The sequence below is a fragment of the Uloborus diversus genome, chromosome 1 (genome assembly GCF_026930045.1).
Source record: "Uloborus diversus isolate 005 chromosome 1, Udiv.v.3.1, whole genome shotgun sequence".
NCBI classification, from domain to species: domain Eukaryota; kingdom Metazoa; phylum Arthropoda; class Arachnida; order Araneae; family Uloboridae; genus Uloborus; species Uloborus diversus.
Window position 1 is genome coordinate 68,137,921 of NC_072731.1, and position 18,684 is coordinate 68,156,604.

The following is an 18,684-nucleotide window of genomic DNA, read 5'->3' on the forward strand; positions in this document are numbered from 1 at the left end:
ATTATTATTATTATTATAGAATTAATCTGGTTCCCTAGAAAGAAAAGCTTTAACAAAAACTATTTGCAACACAACCTAGGAAATGTCTTGCTTCAACTTTGGGTGCCACAATGCATTGAATATCAACAAAATTGGAAATTCAATACATATACTAGGTATTATTTTACACTGAATTTCCAATAAAAGAATAGATTCAACAAACTCAATAATCAATCGAGTGAGAACAAACATAGGAAAGGTTTATTGATTAAGAAATATTTACAGTTTAATCACAATTGATATGCAGTAAATCAGAGTAAACAGCTGAATTACATAAGTAAGACAAAAAATCAAAATAACTCATTCAAAATGATGAATTTTACCAATAAATTCAATTAAAAACAATCAGGAATATAAGAAAAAAGTTAGCATTAACAGAACAGGTAGTATCAAGACAAAATCTGATGCAATTGCTCTTTAACTTCTTGAATATGCATCACACTAAAACAAGAAATAATTTTTTTTGAACAAGAGGAAGTTATATAAAAATCATCTTTTTAAACTTAAAATTAATTGTAATATTTATTTTTAAAAAATACGATCAATTTCATAGTTGCACGTAAAAAACTTATACACCTAAAAATCACAATATTGTTGTGCCTATGCTCAGTGGCGTAGCGAGAAAAAATCCTTGGGGGGGGGGGGGGGTAATTTTTTCTGAAGTTTGAAGTAAAGCTATGACCTCGAGTTTATACATGAACACACACCATATATATATATATATATATATATATATATATATATATATATATATATATATATATATATATATATATATATATATATTACTTTTTATCAATTAAACAACCTTGATCAATACTGCCGTTATAAGAATGTCCTGTTTCCAAGGGAAAAAATGTTGCACAAAACAGGAAGACATAAGCTTTTTACTGACATTAAAGCTATTATATTAAATAAAAATCTTTTAGCTCATAAACAGAACCCTTCAGGAAGGAAATTTTAAATTAATTTGATCAATCTTTGAACAAACAAGAAAAAATCTAAAAATGAACTGCAGCAAAATTTGGATTTAGGGCCTTTTGACTTATGATGGCAGAATAATGGATGTGTACACAAATGACGTCAGATAATTTTATTGACTTCTAGGGATGTTATTTAAGATAAGTTGCTAAAAAAAGTTTAAGGTCAAATCTGTTGTTCTAAGACTTCTTAGTTTTGTATCTTTGCAAAGGAATGCTATTAATCAACAGGTATTTTACCACAATGTATGCATAGTTAATAAAGTGGGTATTTTTTCGCTCTTTTAAAACTTTTCGACCGTTTGTTTCATGAGATATATTAAGTGATAAATATAATGCAAAGGTACTGCCCGTTTTAAGAAAAATAATATTCTATCAATAACAGTTAAGCTATTCTGAGTGTTTTGCTGTAGTTACAGAAGAAGCAATATTGAAATTATATATTTAGAACACAATTAGAAAATTGGACATTCAGAACTTTTGAATGAAAATATGATGGTCATTAAAATGGAAAATATTTATTGCATTGGCTGGACATGTTCCTGAAATGAAACTTATAGTTACATGTTACAAATTAATGGGCAATCGTCTTTTTTTTTTTGACTAAGTAGATTTAAAATGTCTTCCACATTTACAGAAACATCTCGGTGTATATACATAAGTGCGAGACCATTTAATCTATCCTGTCCTGTTCGTTTTTTTAAATACGTCTTCAATAACCGGAGGGAAGAAAATGTTCTCTCATTTGAAGCGGTTGATATTGGAAGAGTAGCGAAGATTTGTAACAGTTTCCTCAATGTTGGAAACTGTTCGTAGCTGCACAAATTTAATGCTTCAACGGCAGACTTTAAAGGTTTCTCCAAGGAAGCCACTCTCTTGTACCACAATTCAAACGCTCCTAGGGCTACAAGTTCACTGCAACTTTCGTCTGTGTGGTACTTTTGCACTAGATTATTTATTTTTTCCTTTACCCTGCCGTTCACTTGGAGAATGCTATCCTGAGGAAGAAGGCACATAAAGCTTTCAATCAGCAATTTGTGCTTTAATAAACGCTCAATTATTTCACTGATTAAGTGATCCAAAAAAGGCAGGAAAACAGCAATACGAAAGTAGTCTTCCAAGTTAGTGGTTTATACATTACATCGTACTCTAGGCATAACAATTTCAACATCTAGGTCTTGGCCAACTTTTTGCCCTGCTTCATATATATCTCCAAATGTCTCGGTATCATTGTTTCTCATCTTGCCCAGAGCATCTAGTGTTTCTGACGCTAGTTCCATTGCCCAAGTCTGAGTCTTCTTTTTGCAAGAATTTGCTAAGAGATAAAGTTATCGCAAAAGATCTGACTAAAACGTGTAAGTTAACAAGGAATTCTGATCTTTTGATAGCCCATCCAAGCTGACTGGCCATCACAGCAGCATCTCTATCTGCCCATTGAGATATATTTTCTAAAGCATCAGTTACTGGTAGAAAAGGATCTAAAAAGACAATATAAGAGTCGTGTCTTTCGATACAACGCGTCGGATTTAGCTGTTTCAATCTTTTTTTACTGGACTCAGGTGATATTCTGTTAATTGCAGCTAGCAAAGCGTCTCTTCGTTTAGGTGTGTTTAAAAATTTGTAAACTGCACTAACTGTACCAGTACAGTTTTGAATTGCTTTCTCAGAGCAAGCATCTGATATAGCAAGATTTAACCTGTGTGTGGAGCAATACATAAGGAGCCAAAGGATATAGACTAGAAATATAAGTTTGCATGCCATTAAAATGGCCACTCATTACGCCTGCACCATCGTAGCCTTGTCCTCTCAAATAATCTAAATTGATACCCATGTTTTTCCAGGTTTCTAAAATAACAAGAGCTATGTTTTTCCTTGTACAGCCGTGAATGGGATAAATCCCATAAAATCTTCGCGGACACATCAAAGTACCTGGCGCAAATAGAAAGCTGCTCCACCCCTGAAATGTCAGTTGTTTCGTCTGCAGTTACTGAAAAACAATGTGCTGCATTTATTTTTTCCACTAGCTTCTTCTCAATGTGGCTGCCACAGCACTCTATAACTTCGTTCTGAAATTCTGGGCTAATGTAGGTATAATTTTGCCCACAAGTTTTTAAATGTTCATTTAAATTTTCATCACCATCTCTTGCTCTGTATATCAAAAGAGCTCTGAAATTGCCATCATTAAACTCAGGGTCTGTAATAACATCCAATGGACCTGAGTCTCTGTGGTCACGGAGTGCCAATCCCTGCCTGCCACATAAAATTATAGTTTTGATTATTGGTTTCATTTTCTGGCGATTTTCTTGTTTTTTCTTTTTAGCGGCTGAATCGAGTTGAAAATGTATAGGCTCCACTTTCATTCTTGTTTCATCAAATAACTCTTCAGCTTGCAGCACGCAGTTTTTGTGGTAAGTGGTGCTGTCGTGACTGTTAAATACTTGAACAGCATCTTTATATTTATTAAATGAAGTTTTAACCATTCTCTGAAGAGTCTGACATCCGACTCCAGCTCCATCAGGGGCAAACAATGCACAAACTTTACAGAATGCACCATTTTGAGCCTTGCTGTAAACTAACCACTTCCAACAAAGTAACCATTTATGCTGAAATCTCAAATTTCTTTTTCCTTGAGAGGGGAATGCTTCATCTGCACTCGGCATCCACGCATTTTTTAACAGTTCAATTCTTTTCTCCGTATTGAGTGCATTTTGGTTATTTCCAATGAACAAACCAATGTCATTCTCAGGATAAGAAGTGATTTTTCCATGGAAATGTGTTTCTGATGAGGCTGAAGGTGGAACGATTTCCTCATCATACGAAATCTTCTCTTTTTCAGTGCTCCTTCCCAGGGGCATAGCTAAGGGGGGGTTTGGGGGACAACCCCCCCCCCCACCCCAAACGTTTGTCTCAAAAAAAAAAGAGAAAAAGAAAAGAGAAAAAAAAGAAGAAAAAGAAAAAAAAATCAAAATGACTTTTTTCTGAGTAACAAGGGTCAAAAAGTCACTTCGCCCCCCCCCCCCCCCAATGCCATTGAAAATCTGCTCCTCAAGCATAAAGACGCCTCCCTCTACTGCGACAATTTTTTGATAATTGACTGAAATTTGACACTTCGCTTTAGAAATGAGATTGATTTGTTAAATCCACGTACATGCAGCCTTTCTTCGTCATCGATTCTGCAAATTGCTAAATATGTTTAATTTTATGAGTGGCGCAGTGGGAATATTGCATTCAGTCGAATCTATATACTTCGAATTTCACAGGGTAGAAAAAAATCGAGATAAAGAGGTTTTGAGATACGGGGGCTTTGAGAAACTTTATAGAAATTTGGAATATGATGGTGAAAATTTGAAATCGATACTAAAGACAATGTGGGCTCTTGATTAAAATTCCTCTGTATTAGTTTTGTTAGGTATTTATTTTAACATTACATTATTAAGTGCTTTATTGCAAGTTTAAGGAATCATTTTGACGGTAAAAGAAACTTTAAGCATATCTTTTTCAAGAAAAAGTCTTTTATTTATTTTTTATCCCTGATTTTTTTTTTTTTTTTGATTCATTATTTGTCCTTTTGAGGTTAGCAATTGCTGCAAATCTAACTTGGCCAATATTCTACGATTTTCCTTTTTTCATCACTTGAAAAAATCTTATACTTTCTTTTTACTCCTATCATTTCGGTTTTCTAAGGAATCACAATTTTAAGAAAGAGAGCAACCAAAGAACAGTACTAATCCAGATAACAGAGTGAAATGGCTTTTAACTTGAATGTTTCCGAAATTGAAGTTTAAAAACACAATAGGCAATCTTTGGTGAAGCAATAGGAAACTATCTTTAGTTTTAGGATCCCTTCTTTCCCACTTTCTTGGCTAAGTCCCTATTTTTTATTTGTTTTGGAAAAAAATGTAGAAAACTTAGTAGGTAAAAATTAGCAATTGTACCCTCCTCCCCCCCCTCACCCAAAAAAAGTTTAAATTAGCTATTGCATTTATTGCCTGTTTACTGAATAGGCCGTGGCCTAGAGACCCTGCTATTTGGGGGCCACCAAATGGCGAAAATTGTTTTAGTTAACAGCAAAAATTGTAATATTGGGCACAAGAGGGCACTGAAAAAGTGTTAGACCTACGACCTCTGATATCTCAATCGGGGGCCCTAAGCCAATAGGTTCTGGGACACTAGAGATAAAATCCCCAGAATAAAAAAAGCATTATGGAAAAATTAAATGAAAACAAAGCTAAAAAAATCTCGGGCTCCTTCCGATTTCTCCCCCTTCTCAACTCCCCCTTTCCCAATCCAGATCCTACTCAAAAACTTCTCTTGGCTGTCTTTTTCTGGGCTCCGGTACGGTCAGGACTTTTTCCTTATTTTCCTTTCCTTTCTTTTCAGGAATTTTCCCTTCTTTCCGTGGCAGGTGGCCTACGGTGGGCAATATGATACCTTTTGCACTTAGCCAAGGTTTGGTTTTCACGTAGGGAAGTTGGGCCGTGGGCCCCCTTCTCTCTACTCAGGGTCCGTTCACTGAATAGGCAAACTAGGTTGTGACCTAGAGCACCTGCTATTTGGGGACCCCAAATGGCTTAATCTATTTTAGCAAATAGCAAAAATTGTAATGTTGTGCTACATGAGGGGCCCGAGATGTTTGGCCTAGGGCCCCCGATTAGTTAATCGAGGGCCCTAGGTCAATCAGTTCTGGGCTTCTAGGGGGCTCCAGAGCCAATACATAAGCTTTTAAAATTAATTTGAATTTCGGAGAAATTTAATCAAATTGAATGAAAAAGTTCAAAAAATTTCGGGCCCCTTCCTACTCTGGGTCCCCCACGTTGTGGAATCTTGCAGTACGTAGTTACGCCACTGCTTGCTACTCTAATGGATAGAACTACCAATGTCAAGTGGTCAAGTTCTACAGTAGCTGAGGAAGTTTAGTCGAAACAAACAGCGCTGTGCAGAGTGATACATTCATTCAGAAAGCAAACAAAAAAAAAATGCTTGGAAACAGTAGCATTGTACTCAAGTCTGAGGGGGCAGTGGAAGAAAGGGAGAAATGCGTTCCAGGAATAGGTTGCAAAGGACAGTCATTCACACACTTTTTCTCGGAAGAAAAGCAGAGTGCAGAGACTCGGAAAATGAGGTGGGAGCAGTGGCGCAGCCACGGGAGGGCTTTTGGGGTTAAAACCCCTCCCAGAACACAAGCACATTCATTTCCTTTGCTAAAATCAAGGGAAAAAAGCAGAGTATTTGAGATTTTCCAAGCCGAATAGGTTTCAACAAAATATCTTACTGCTTTTAATGATCGGGAAGCAGTCAAAAATTACTTTTCAATTCTTAAATATAAAAGTTGTATTTCATGATGAGCAACCCATGCCCCCCCCCTGGTATAAGATAGTTAAAATGGTGTCAATGAAGCTCTACAGGGTATCGTGGTCCTTCAGCACTTCCATCACTGCACAAATCCTTTTAAGCGGAGGAAGCTTACCGCACCAGATTTTCAGAGTCTCTTAACCAATTTTCATCGAAAGATCGAAACCGTTATTAGCTAGCATTTGACATTCATAAAGACATGAATGTTTTTGAGGAGGAGGTTTTAAATGATCTCGCGAAAAACACAGAAAAAATCAATATAAGATTAATGTAAAACTAATAATAAATATTCTGTGCTTTTTTCCACTTTCTTCGTTTCATAGCGATATCAGTGCGAATTATTAATTTTTTTTAAGCAGTTACTTTGACTAAATAATTACTAATCTGTAGAAATTCTTAGATATTGAATAACTACGCATTGTAAATGAATGGGAAAGAAAGCAACGATTTTCGATTTTGAAAACCATTCCCTGAAAATTTTTCTGGCTGCGCCACTGGGTGGGAGGGAGGAATTCACAGATAGGACATGTGGGGCAAGTTTTCCCAGTTCTTATTTGAAGGTCATTCAAGTTAAAAGCCTTTCCGCTCTGTTTCCTGGCTTGGTGAGGTGCTATTCTTTAGTTGCTCTTTTTTTCTTAACATTATGATTCCTTTTGGAAAACTAAGATGATGGAAGCGTGGAAGGCGTTACATTTTTTCAAATGATGAAAAAATGAAAATCCTAGAATACTGGCCAAGCAGTATTGCAGCTACTGCTCACCTCAAGAGGATAATAGAATTAAAATAATAATAATAATAAATAAACAAATAAAAACAGGTTCGACTGAAAAATTATTTTTTGGGGCTCATGGGGGGGGGGGTCTAACCCCCCTATCCCCTCTCCTTGGCTACGCCACTGCCTATGCTTGTCTCTACCTAAAAGAAATTTTAGCAATGCCCCTGGATGTAGGTATGTGAGAATGCTCATATTTTGTTATATTATTCGGATAAATCCGAAGTTTCATTTTTCAAATCCAGAATTTCTCTGCTCCCCAAAAGTTGAGTTTGGAGAGCCCCTGACTACATCAACTTCTTTAAATATGCCAGTTAAATTGTACTTTTGTTCTATAAGATTACATCTATTTTAAAAATCATGATTTTTATCATCCCTTATTTAAAAACAGAGAAATGCAAATGAATTTACAATTTAAGCAACACATCAAACATTTGAGCAATATCACTTTGAACAATATCAATTTAGTTATGGCACAGTTAAGAAAAAAATACAGTAAAACATTTGATAAGCTACCTTTTAAAATATTCATAACAGTAAAAACATAAATACCTTTTCTGAATATTATCCAACCTGAAATTATAAGTACAAAATTTGTTTTAATTACATTGCTAATAGATAAACATATTTGTATGCTTCAAACTTATAAAAATAACAAAATTTTTGATTTTTTAAAAAATAACTTTACATTTTAAACTGTGGTTAAACATGCTAAATTTGAACCAAATTGACTAGCTCTTTTCGGCAGACAAGGTATCATGTTTTTAGCCTTTTCACATGAATATATACAAACCTTGCTTAAATAGCTGTTTAATATTGTCAAGTGCTAATTGCTAAAATAATATCTATATTAAAAAGACCAATATTTTTATAACAAAAATTACTGAATTAAATTAATTACAACATGTTTAGCAAATACAAATACAAAAGTGACGACCAGCAACAGGCTCTGGGCCCAGCTAGACTGGTCCTAGTCAATTTACAATCCCCAGTGAAGATCAATGGCCCTCTTAAAACTATCTACTCCCTTGCTAATTACCACCTCTTCCGGTAAATTGTTCAAGGTTCCACTACCCTGCTAAAATAATAATTTTTCCTAACATCCATGTTAGCCTGAGATTTAAATAGCTTAAAACAATGACACCTTGTCCTTTTTTCAGTGCTAACTTCAGCCCCGTAACATCTTTCATTTTAATAAATTTAAACAACTGAATCATGTCCCCTCGGTCTCTTCTTTGCTCAAGACTGTACATTTTTAGCCTTCTAAGCCTGGAATCATAGTCTAAGTGAGAAAGTCCATTTTTTAGCCTTGTAGCTTGCCTTTGAACCCTTTCCAATAGTTTAGTAACCCTTTCCAGCAGTTTTAGAGCAAACAATAGTGAGAAAAATCATTTTCCCTTGAAACTGTTGTTAACATCTTGTAAAATATACTTAACCTCGAGTTAAAATGTTATCAAGCTTCTAATTTCTTTAATTTGTGTTCTTTTTTTAAATACAATTGATTGGAAACGAAAAAAAAAAAACATTAAATCTGGGTCAAGTTCTAATAGAGCTACTGGTTAACCCGAGCGGTTGATTTCATGACACTTCATGATGTCAGGTAGTTAGTGCAAACTGATATTCAAACATACTCAAAGATGGAGGATTTTGCTTTAAAAAAAACCTTTCAATAAAACATATAAACAACCGACTTTAACTTCAGTATACATATATATAAATAAATATATATATATATATGCATGTGTGTGTGTGTGCCTGACATACTGAGATAGAATGTAAACTGATTAATTTACAATTTCTTTCCTTTCTTTTTTGCACTTTAAATGCATATTTAAGCTGCAATTAAAACTTATATTCCATTAAGAAAATATTGAAGCTAATAAAATTCATTCAAAAACATTTTAAGAGTTTTCCCATCATATTGAAAATTTTGCTTTAACAGAGATCAATGCAAGTTTTAATTTTAACTGGGATCATTTTAAATGTAATCAAGGTCGAAACTGCATTCAAATCAACCTAATAAAATATGTTAGAATTACTTTTAGTTAATTTTGTATTCTTTAAGAGGCATAAATATGATGGTTGTTTTCAGGCCGTGTTTAGGGAGTGGCAAACTGTGCTGCTGCACAGGACGGTTAAAATATTTTGAAGTTAAGGGGCCGCTAAAATATTACAAGAGAATAAAATATTTCTGTGTGAAAAAAAAAATCTTCTTTTTAATGGTACCAACAAAGAGAAGATGCAATGGGACACACTTGAGCTACAGCGCAATTAAAATTGGCAATTTTTCATGTGACCGATTTTGACAGACACTTTTTGGATGCCAATATCTTTTAGAAAATCAATATTTACGCTACGCAACTATAATCCATTAAAAGTATGCATATTGACAATAGAATTATGAAGTAAGAGCTTTTGAATCATTTTTATTCAGAATTTATGACACTCTAAAATCCAGGAAAAGTTTCTCCATTGCGTTTTTCTTGCGACATTGGCCCGACGAGAAGCCATATCAGTCTAGCTGGAAATTAGGGACCCGAATCATGGGGGGGGGGGGGGGGCTGCAGCACTGACACAAAGAAAGAAAGAAGGAAAGGAAAGGAAAGAAAGAAAAAGAAAGGAAGAAGAAAAAGAGAGAAAAAAATTTGAATAAGAGAAAACGTAAAGATTTAGAAAAATTTACTTTGTGGCACTTAAAATAGAGTTAATTGTTATCTAGTAAGAAATTTTGTTTTTTTTAATCTCCCCCCCCCACCTTTTTCTTTCCCCCTTTTCTTTTCTTTTCTTGGGAGGTGGGAGGGGGCCGGCAACATAACTGATAAGGGGCCCGCCTTGGCTCTCTGCGGCCCTGTGTGCTACACAAAAGTTAATGAACTCAAATTCAAAAAAATACTATAACGTATTGAAAACCAAAAGTACTTTGAGCTCCTAAAATTTCAGGCTTCCAGTGTGATAAAATTTCTTGTAATCTGAGCTTAAACATGGCAATTCGTTATGAGATACAGAATTTCAAATTCATTTTTCTATCCTTATTTGAAAGAACACCATTGAAGGAAAAACTTATTTTGAAAGAAAAAAAAAACCGTTCCTTCTAATGGTATTAAGTAAAAGCTTGAGCTACAGCACTTTGAAAATAAACTATTTTTCACTTGAATGGTTTTGATATCCACTGGATGACAATATCTTTTAGAAAATAAATATTTAAGTTCTGAAACTATAACCCATTAAAAAGAAGTATTTTTTTTATGTAATCATGATGTACGAGCTTTTGAATCATTTTTGTTCAGATTTTATGATAACCTAAAATCCAGGAAAACATTTTCCCAACATGCTTTTTCACGAGTTTACACGCGTACTATAAAAAATCTTATGAGCTCAAATTTCCAAAAATACTTTAATGTATAACAGCCAATGTTGTTGTTTCTTTCGGTCAAAAGTAGTACTTTTTGTCACTGAAATTGATAGAATGAGAAAGAAAAAAAACACGGACTCAGAAAATACTTTAATTTTTCCAATAGTTATTTTTTAATTATTTTTTTTAAATGTCCGATTCTTCAAACAAGGCGTGGTCTTTATGACGTCACAAATGATGCACTATGGCGCATCATTCTACCACATTTCCACGTTATAATAATCAAGAAGCGAATTACAATTGCGCTCTACGCTTACTATCAACCATATTGTTGCCAATACAAGTGAGTAAAGATGCGAATTAAATATTTTGAACCGTGAATGGCAGCACTGAATGGCATTTCATCAATTGTGATGTCATCAACAGAAACGTTAAAAGATGAAAGAGCACCGATTTAAGTAATTTTTTTTAAATATTAAACTTAAAGAAATTATTTAAAAAATGGTCAGATTCTATGTTTTTAAGCTTGCTCTTTCAGAAAAAAATACTTCTAAAATTTTGGAAACGACCCCATTGTACTTTAAGCGCTTAAAATTTCAGGCTTCCAGTGTGATAAATTTTTTTATAAACTTAGTCTAAACTTGGCAATTTGGTACAAAAAGCTGATCCACCATTTTGGATCACATTTTTCGGAGATCCTAGACCCTCAAGATTTGGATCTAGGAAGCTGAAATTTTGCATAGGTTAGTTTCTCTCAAAGGCACATCTCTACACCTCTATAAAATTTCATCCAAATTGGAGATGGGCAAATGGGCACCCCTAGGTCACTTGACGTGGAATCCCTCTTCTATATTTGCTAGTAGTAAAAGTAAGTGAAAAAGCAGAAAAAGGTAAAAAAATTTCATTCTTTTCCGAACATTGTGCTGAAATTAAAATTTCAATTTTGTATTTACTCCCCCTCCCCCCCAACTGAAAATAACGCAATTTGGATACTAGTCTCTATTTCATCAATTACATCTCTTTCGGATTCCAAAAATTTTCTTTGGTACCATATTTTATGTCATATATTTTCACATTAATTTTGTAATTACTTACAAAAACAGCTGGGTGATATATTACAGCGTTTGATGTTTTAGGAGAGAATTAATAAATATCAAAAATGATTATTTATTGACTATCAAAATTAATTTCGCACAGGGCCGCTAAAACTCTAAGCTCGTCCTTCGTTATTTTTTTTAAAAAAAGGAAGTTTTCCTTTAGAGGTATGTTGCACATTACGAGCATCATATGGATTATTTATAAATCTACTTTTGTATCAATGTAGCTAAACATTGTATGTAACTAATAAATGAAAAAGAATATGCACCCCAACATTTTGCCTCCATAAATTTGAGGAATTACATTAAAAAAAAAATAGTAAAAGCAAAAAATAAATAATTAACACACCAAATACAAAACATCTTCATATAAGTTTAAAGGAAGCCAAAGGTGCTTATTTTCTCCCTTTTGAATACTCCAACAGACTAATACAGTAGAGTCTCGAAAATCTGAGGTAATTGGGGCTCATGTCATCTCGGATTACTGAAAAATCGGATTATCTCGAAAACTCTTCCAGATTAATTTTTTACACTTTTCCGATGTCATAAGGTGTAGCCCCTTTTTCTCTTCTCATACAAAGAAAATCAGTATCGTTGTCATGAAAAAATATCACTGAAATTTCAACATAAATTTCATTTTTAATTACCTCTAAACGAATTTGGACTGTTTTCCACGAAGTCTGTATGTACGTATTTACCCGCGCAAATTTGTGGGCAACCAAACATATATTTTAACCGAATTGCTGCCCGAATTTATTTCAATGAGTTCTGTAATAACGTTTGTACCTGTGTGCTTGCCAGCATATGTATCTTGCATACCAAAAAATGGTTTGTTGTAGGTTTCTGTTTCGTCTTTCATATACATTACTCGTGAAGTGTCAAGTTTTGATTCTTCCTTTTTGACCATCATCAGGTATTCTAATATTCCAAAAGGCATGTTTACACGTTCTTTGCGGCAAATTAATGTTACTTTCGCGTATCAAGTTATCATCTTCAAGGCATTTCGCAATTCATATTGTGCAGTCGATGACTACACGTACATTGTGCCACTTACGGAGTGTTGTTGATAACAACTTCTCAATGCCTTTTTTATTAATTACTGCGTCTAGTTAAATTAGTGTAACGGCAGGAAAAAATATTTTCAGATTTTTATGAAAATCATTTTTTTTTTTGGAATTAAAAATTGTAAATGAAAATATAAAGTAAGCACCTCGAAATAAGCGGAACCTTGAACTTTCAAGACTTGAATTATTGAGACTCTACTGTACTTCAACTACTACAACTCTCTAAAAACTCCAACGGCAATGTCGACACCATACCCCCCCCCCATTCCCCCAGTTGTGAATCTCTGAGGAAGTAACACATGTTTGGAAAAGATACACTGCATAATTTTCTTATAAGAAATATGGACTGTAAAACTAATGCTTTATTTTGAGGAAACAAAATAAAGCTTTGTTGAAATATTTTAAGTAGACTAAAACTACACTTACAGCAAATTTAAATGGCTTGTCAGCAGCTGCATTCTTTTCAAATTCTGAAATATGTCACAACATCAAAACAATACAGAAATTGAGAGAAAATAAAGCAATGAAGGCATAAAAAAAGCAGAACTCACTGTTTCAGAATTATCAACAGCATATTCCTGAAGTGCGAAATTTCGGGCAGTATGCATAAGAATCTAAGGAATAAAATTAATAAATAAACACCTAATATTCAAATTAAGAGACTAGTCTCAACTTATAAGTGTTCACAACTTAATTTTTATGAGGAAGATCACTTTGAGTATATAGTATTATTACAAGCTTTTATTTTCTTCAGGCGTCCCTTAAAAAATATACGACTCAGTTCTCTTAAATACACAAGACATTTATTTTTCTGTTTCAAATATTATATACAATTTTTAATATATATTACATTCAAATTGATGTCGTAAAAATATCGTGAATAGAAAGATAACACGTACTTCCAAATAAGAAAAAGAGATACTAGACAAAGATCACTGTTCAAACAGCAGGTAGGCAACAGAGCTAAACGTAACAAAAACTCATAGTGAACCAGTGCTGTAATTAGAAGAAAACAAATGTGTGTGTGTGGGGGGGAGAGAAATTAAAAGAAAAGGTGGTTTAAAACCAATTTTCATTATTTACATTATTTTCACAATGAAAAAAAATGTTTTGGGGGGGGGGCCCCCTGCACCTCCACTCCAACTACAGCCCTGCGGCTAACGGAAAGCTAGATTAAGAATTGATTTGAAATATCAGTGAGGCAACTATTTATAACATTGATAGAAAATATGGCAATACTCGAATCAACTCTACAGTTTTCTTTTAAGTTTAGGGATATTAGGCAATGTTATATAATGCTTTCCTCAGAAAAAGTCGTTATCCGACTTTTTTCTTCCAGAACCAGATAAATTTTTTTAATTAAAATTGAGAATACTTCATTAACACACTATTTGGTAAATGACAGGTTAAAAAAAAGAAGAATATTGCTTAAGTAGCAGAAATTAAGATATTTTAATGTTAATTTTTCTTTGAAAAAAAGTCGATATTTCTAAAATGATAACATGCACAAGCAAACAAAATGAAACACTCTCTTTTAACATTACGCTCGTTAAATAAGTTTTGCGTTTCATGATATGCAAATATTTTGCCCAAATAATTACTTACCTAAAATGTTTAAACAATATGAAAAAAAACTACTTCCACTTCAATTTTAAAAACCCAGCTTAAAATTTTTGTCAGAGCACCTTACTTTTTTCCTAGTGCAAAAGACTTTTTACCTGCTTTAAGTACAATTTACATGAGTATACAGTAAACTCCCTATTATCCTTGGAATAGGTTGGCATGGTAACTACAGACAATCCAAAAATGAGGTAAAAATGATGCTAAGTACGTATGCAAAAGATGCTTTAAAAGATCAATAACACAAAAGAGATCATAACACATTTAAAATTGTCTAAAATGATAACAGACAGGGGCGTGCACAGAATTTCTGGGGGCCCGTTACAAAAGTCTTTTCCGGGCCCCCTCCATATTCTTTACCCCTATATTTCAGACCAACTTTTAAAAATATTGGGCCCCCTTTAGGTTCGGGCCGGGCCAACAGGTGTCTTTCCCCCCTTGATAACAGGGCATGGGAAAAAATTTGAAAAAGATTGTTCAGTCTTGCAAATGGATTACATCCATACACGAGCAAAACCTGCGTGCAGATCAACTGCAACAAGGTTTTACCAAAAAAGCCAAGGGGAAGTGTGAAGAATTTTTTCAAGACCTGTACGGTCACTCGTTTACGTTTGTAAGTAGTGTAGATCTAAAAATCAGTACATTGTGAAGATGTAAAGTACCAATTCCTGTTGATCTTAAAATCAGGTTTTAGCTAGTCAGGTTTCGGAGATCTTAAAAGGCTTAATGCCATTGGAAGAAAAGAATTGGAATGTCTAAAAATAAATTGTACACTTGCTACAGTAAAATGTGTAAATTTATCTTTATTCAGATAATCATTAAAATCTTTTTTTTTTCTTGTGTGGGCACGGATAATCCTCCCCGTAGATAAACCAACCCTGGGAAATCAGAAGTTTATTGTACACACTTTGCTTCTACTCCTCCCCTCTAAAAGTTAGAAACGACAGGCCTTGCCAAAGTAGTTGCTTTGAGGATTCCGCATTAGGTAAGTCACAATGCTCAGATGTACTGTAGTCCCTCGAGGAGTGTGGTGTCCACAGAGAGTAGTCTATTAAATTTGAATGTAGTTGTCATGACAAGCAAATTTTTCACTCAAGAGCATAATTCTCAATGCATTTTTAGGGTATTCAAATTCGATAACTGGGAAATTGGCGCAATCATCAAACTTTTGGCATAAACAATTTCATTAAGGTAACCCTCTACAAATACATATTTCCCACAACTCTTTGTTTATGTATTCAAAAGAAAAACATTCCTTGTACAGGCATTGGTGTAAAAAACTTGACGCCTAAACGTAAAGATCGCCAATTTTCCAATTAACAAATTCAATGATTCAGTGACACAGAAAACAGCAATCCTGTAACTTAAACTCGTTTACGTAAAGCAGGATTCCATAGAAGACTGAACAGCAGGAAGAACAACAGTGTTGAAGAATGCATTAAGTATTCTATTTTAGGAATGGATAAAAAAAAAACAATAATATACGTATGCGTTCAAATATATTGTGTAGTTTTTTGACAGAGAAACCAAGATTTTAGTATATGATACTATCAGGTGTTCTCAATTTTCTCAAAGTGTAGAACTACAATCTTTAAAGAAAACTACTACCTCATTAGATTTGGAACCACGAACTATTTGCTTTGCTAAAGAACCTGTGCTGTTTACATTGACTTGAATTCTATCTGATAAACGTGCTTTTGATTCAGTAAACAAGTTTCGTGCACTAGAAGCAGATGTCGGAGCACTCATTTTTTAAAATGATTCGTGAGTCATAAAAAGCGAGGAAGAATTCACCCTTATGTTTTTAAAATGAAAACAGAAAAATTAATGGTCGGTGGTCTGCTCAGCGTTGGTCTGCTCGAATGTTTTGTTTACTTGATGGTTCCTATTCCTATTCGATGAGCCATCTAGCTCATATTTTTAAAGAGGACTGCGTGCTAAGCGCCTAGCCTCTGTACTTTAAAGTTTTTATTTGCGTCAAAAGGTGGAGCTTTAAGGTGACGGAGGAGACAAAAAAAAAAAAAAAAAGTCAAACAAAAAAGGACAAAATCGCAGACGGAACGCCGTCCAGCGATAAAAGTTGCGAATCCAGAAAATCAGTTGTCAAATGAGAAAATTCAGGAGGGATAATGTTAAGCAAATTGTTTCTTGCCCTGCGAAAATTACTGCATTGTTGAATACGATGACTAACTGTATTTGTCACTTTGCAGTGAGAACACATTGGTGATGATTCAATTTTCATACGAAAGAGTTTTTTCTTGAGTAATGTAACAATCGGTGATTAGTCTGTTTAGCAGAATTTCTTCTCTTCTATTTCGGCATTTAATTTTATTCTTGAGGGGAAGCTGTCTTTCCTTGAATTTTAGAAAATACTTGCTTTCTTTCCACTTGCTTTCTCTTTCATTTTTTAAGTCAGTTTTGATTTTGTTTTGACAGTCTTTCCACGTGGAGCATTTGAATTTTTTGGGGTATAGTCCTGGCTTGTTGCTTCTTTTGCTAGTAGGTCGGCTTGTTCATTTAGTTGAATTCCAGTATGACTGGGGACCCATACGACTTTGATATTATTTTTGTCTGCTAAAATATTTAGGATGTTTCTAGTTGCCGTAATTGAATTGTCTTCTTTTCTCTTTTTGTTTTGAATTGCTTTAATTACGCTTAAGCTGTCTGTTAATATAATGGTTGATTTCATGTTGCTTATTAGGAATTTAGCTAGATAATAGATAGCTGTTAATTCGGCTGTAAAGATAGAACATATGTCTGGAATTTTTATCTTCCTTATGATTTCACTGCTGTGTTTTACAATTCCGAAACCTACTTTGTTGTTCATTTTCGATCCATCCGTAGCGAAAATATCTGCATTAGTATTGTCTTGCATAAAATCGTTTGAAAACTTGTTTCATTACTTCTCCATTTTTGTTGTATTGTAAGAATTCATCTTTTACAACAAACTCCAGTTGAGATTCGTGCCAGGGCGGTATATTTTGACTGGAAAAAAATTTATATTGCTCATCAATCAGGTTTTTATTATAATCTTTTACATAGTTGATAGCTTCATTTACTAAGTCGTTTTTCGAGTTAATAAATTGGTCGATTATAGAGAAACTTATTATTGTTATTATTTTTAAAATATTGCCTTTAACATATATTTTATTAAATTCCATTTTACTCTCACTTCATATTCGTCAATTTCTGTCATTCGTCTAATGGTGTCATTAGGAGCAAAGGAATTTAGCTTTAAAATAGTTCTAATAGCTTTGTTTTCCAGGACATTAAATTTTCTTCTATTGCTTTTTGTGTCTTTGGTTCTGACTATACTTCCATAATTGATCTGTGGGATTATGATTTGCTTCATGATCGATATTAAATTATTATTATTCATTCCAGTATTCTGATTACTTAAAATTCTGAGGACATTGATGCTTTTGGTAACTTTTTTTTCAATAAGCTCCGTGTGTTTCTTCCACTTCATGTTGTTGTCTATGATTAGGCCCAGAATTTTATGATGCGTTTTCCATGGAATGTTGGTGTCATGAATTTGGATCGAGAAAGTTGGTTTAAATTTGCCAGGAGACATATTTAATACTGCACATTTATCAGGAGAAAATTCTAGCCCATTACTCTTTGCCCATTTCGAGATCTTGTTAATCGTGTTTAAGACTAATTCTATCGCCGAATCATTATTTTCGTGATGAATTACACATGAGATATCATCTGCATAGGAAAACAGGTTGCAAAAGTTATTTTGAATATCCACAAGATCGATCAAAAAGCAATTGAATAAAAATGGTGAAATAATAGAGCCTTGAGGAAGGCCTTGTTTATACATTTTTTCTTCGGAAAATTGGTTTCGCCATTTAACGCAAAAAGATCTTTGTGTAAAAAAATCTTTAATCCAATTGATGATTTTCTCATCCAAGTTTGTTTTGTAGAGTTTGTTAATAAGGATGTTGTATTGAATATTGTCATACGCTCCCTTGATATCAAGCGAGATGAGATAAGTGAAATGTTTTCCCTCTCCGGGCATTGGAAATCGTATTAGCCATTTTAAATAGGCAATCTTCTGTCCCTCTTTCTTTTTTGAAGCCATAAATAAAATTGGGGAAAATTTTGAATTTTTCTTCCCACCAGATTAGTCGTTCTAAAATCATCTTTTCCATAAGTTTACAAGTACTTTGTGTCAATGCGATCGGCCTATAATTGCCTACAAAGTTGCTGTTCTTGTTTGGCTTTTTGATGGGAATGATTGTGGAAATTTTCCAGAGCGCCGGGACTACACATGTTTTTAAACTTTTATTGAAGATTCGTAAAAAGGAAAATTTTACCTTCATCAGGCAAATTTTTTAACATTTTATTAGACACATTGTCAGAGCCAGGAGATGTGTTTTTAAGGGTCTTACATGCTGTATTA

General features: G+C 33.9%; 1 protein-coding gene across 1 annotated transcript; it reads right to left on the bottom strand.

Annotated features, from left to right (window-relative positions):
• Nucleotides 1–228: 228 nt before the first annotated feature.
• Nucleotides 229–16,167, bottom strand: LOC129234635 (BLOC-1-related complex subunit 7-like). Its single transcript, XM_054868668.1, has 5 exons — nucleotides 15,885–16,167; nucleotides 13,208–13,270; nucleotides 13,083–13,126; nucleotides 7,696–7,716; nucleotides 229–480 (listed from the first exon to the last, which is right to left on the bottom strand). The coding sequence occupies exons 1-5, from the start codon at nucleotides 16,023–16,025 to the stop codon at nucleotides 429–431; spliced, it is 321 nt and encodes a 106-aa protein (XP_054724643.1). The 5' UTR covers nucleotides 16,026–16,167; the 3' UTR covers nucleotides 229–428.
• Between the last annotated feature and the right edge of the window lie 2,517 nt (nucleotides 16,168–18,684).

Bases quoted from the DNA above. Each gene is read 5' to 3' on its own strand.
- LOC129234635 (XM_054868668.1), bottom strand. From the start codon at position 16,025: ATGAGTGCTCCGACATCTGCTTCTAGTGCACGAAACTTGTTTACTGAA. The intron at 13,127-13,207 runs GTGAGTTCTGCT...GACATATTTCAG, and splicing joins CTGTTGATAATTCTGAAACA to AATTTGAAAAGAATGCAGCT. The intron at 481-7,695 runs GTATTTATGTTT...TTCTTGTTTTAG, and splicing joins TTGGATAATATTCAGAAAAG to TGTGATGCATATTCAAGAAG.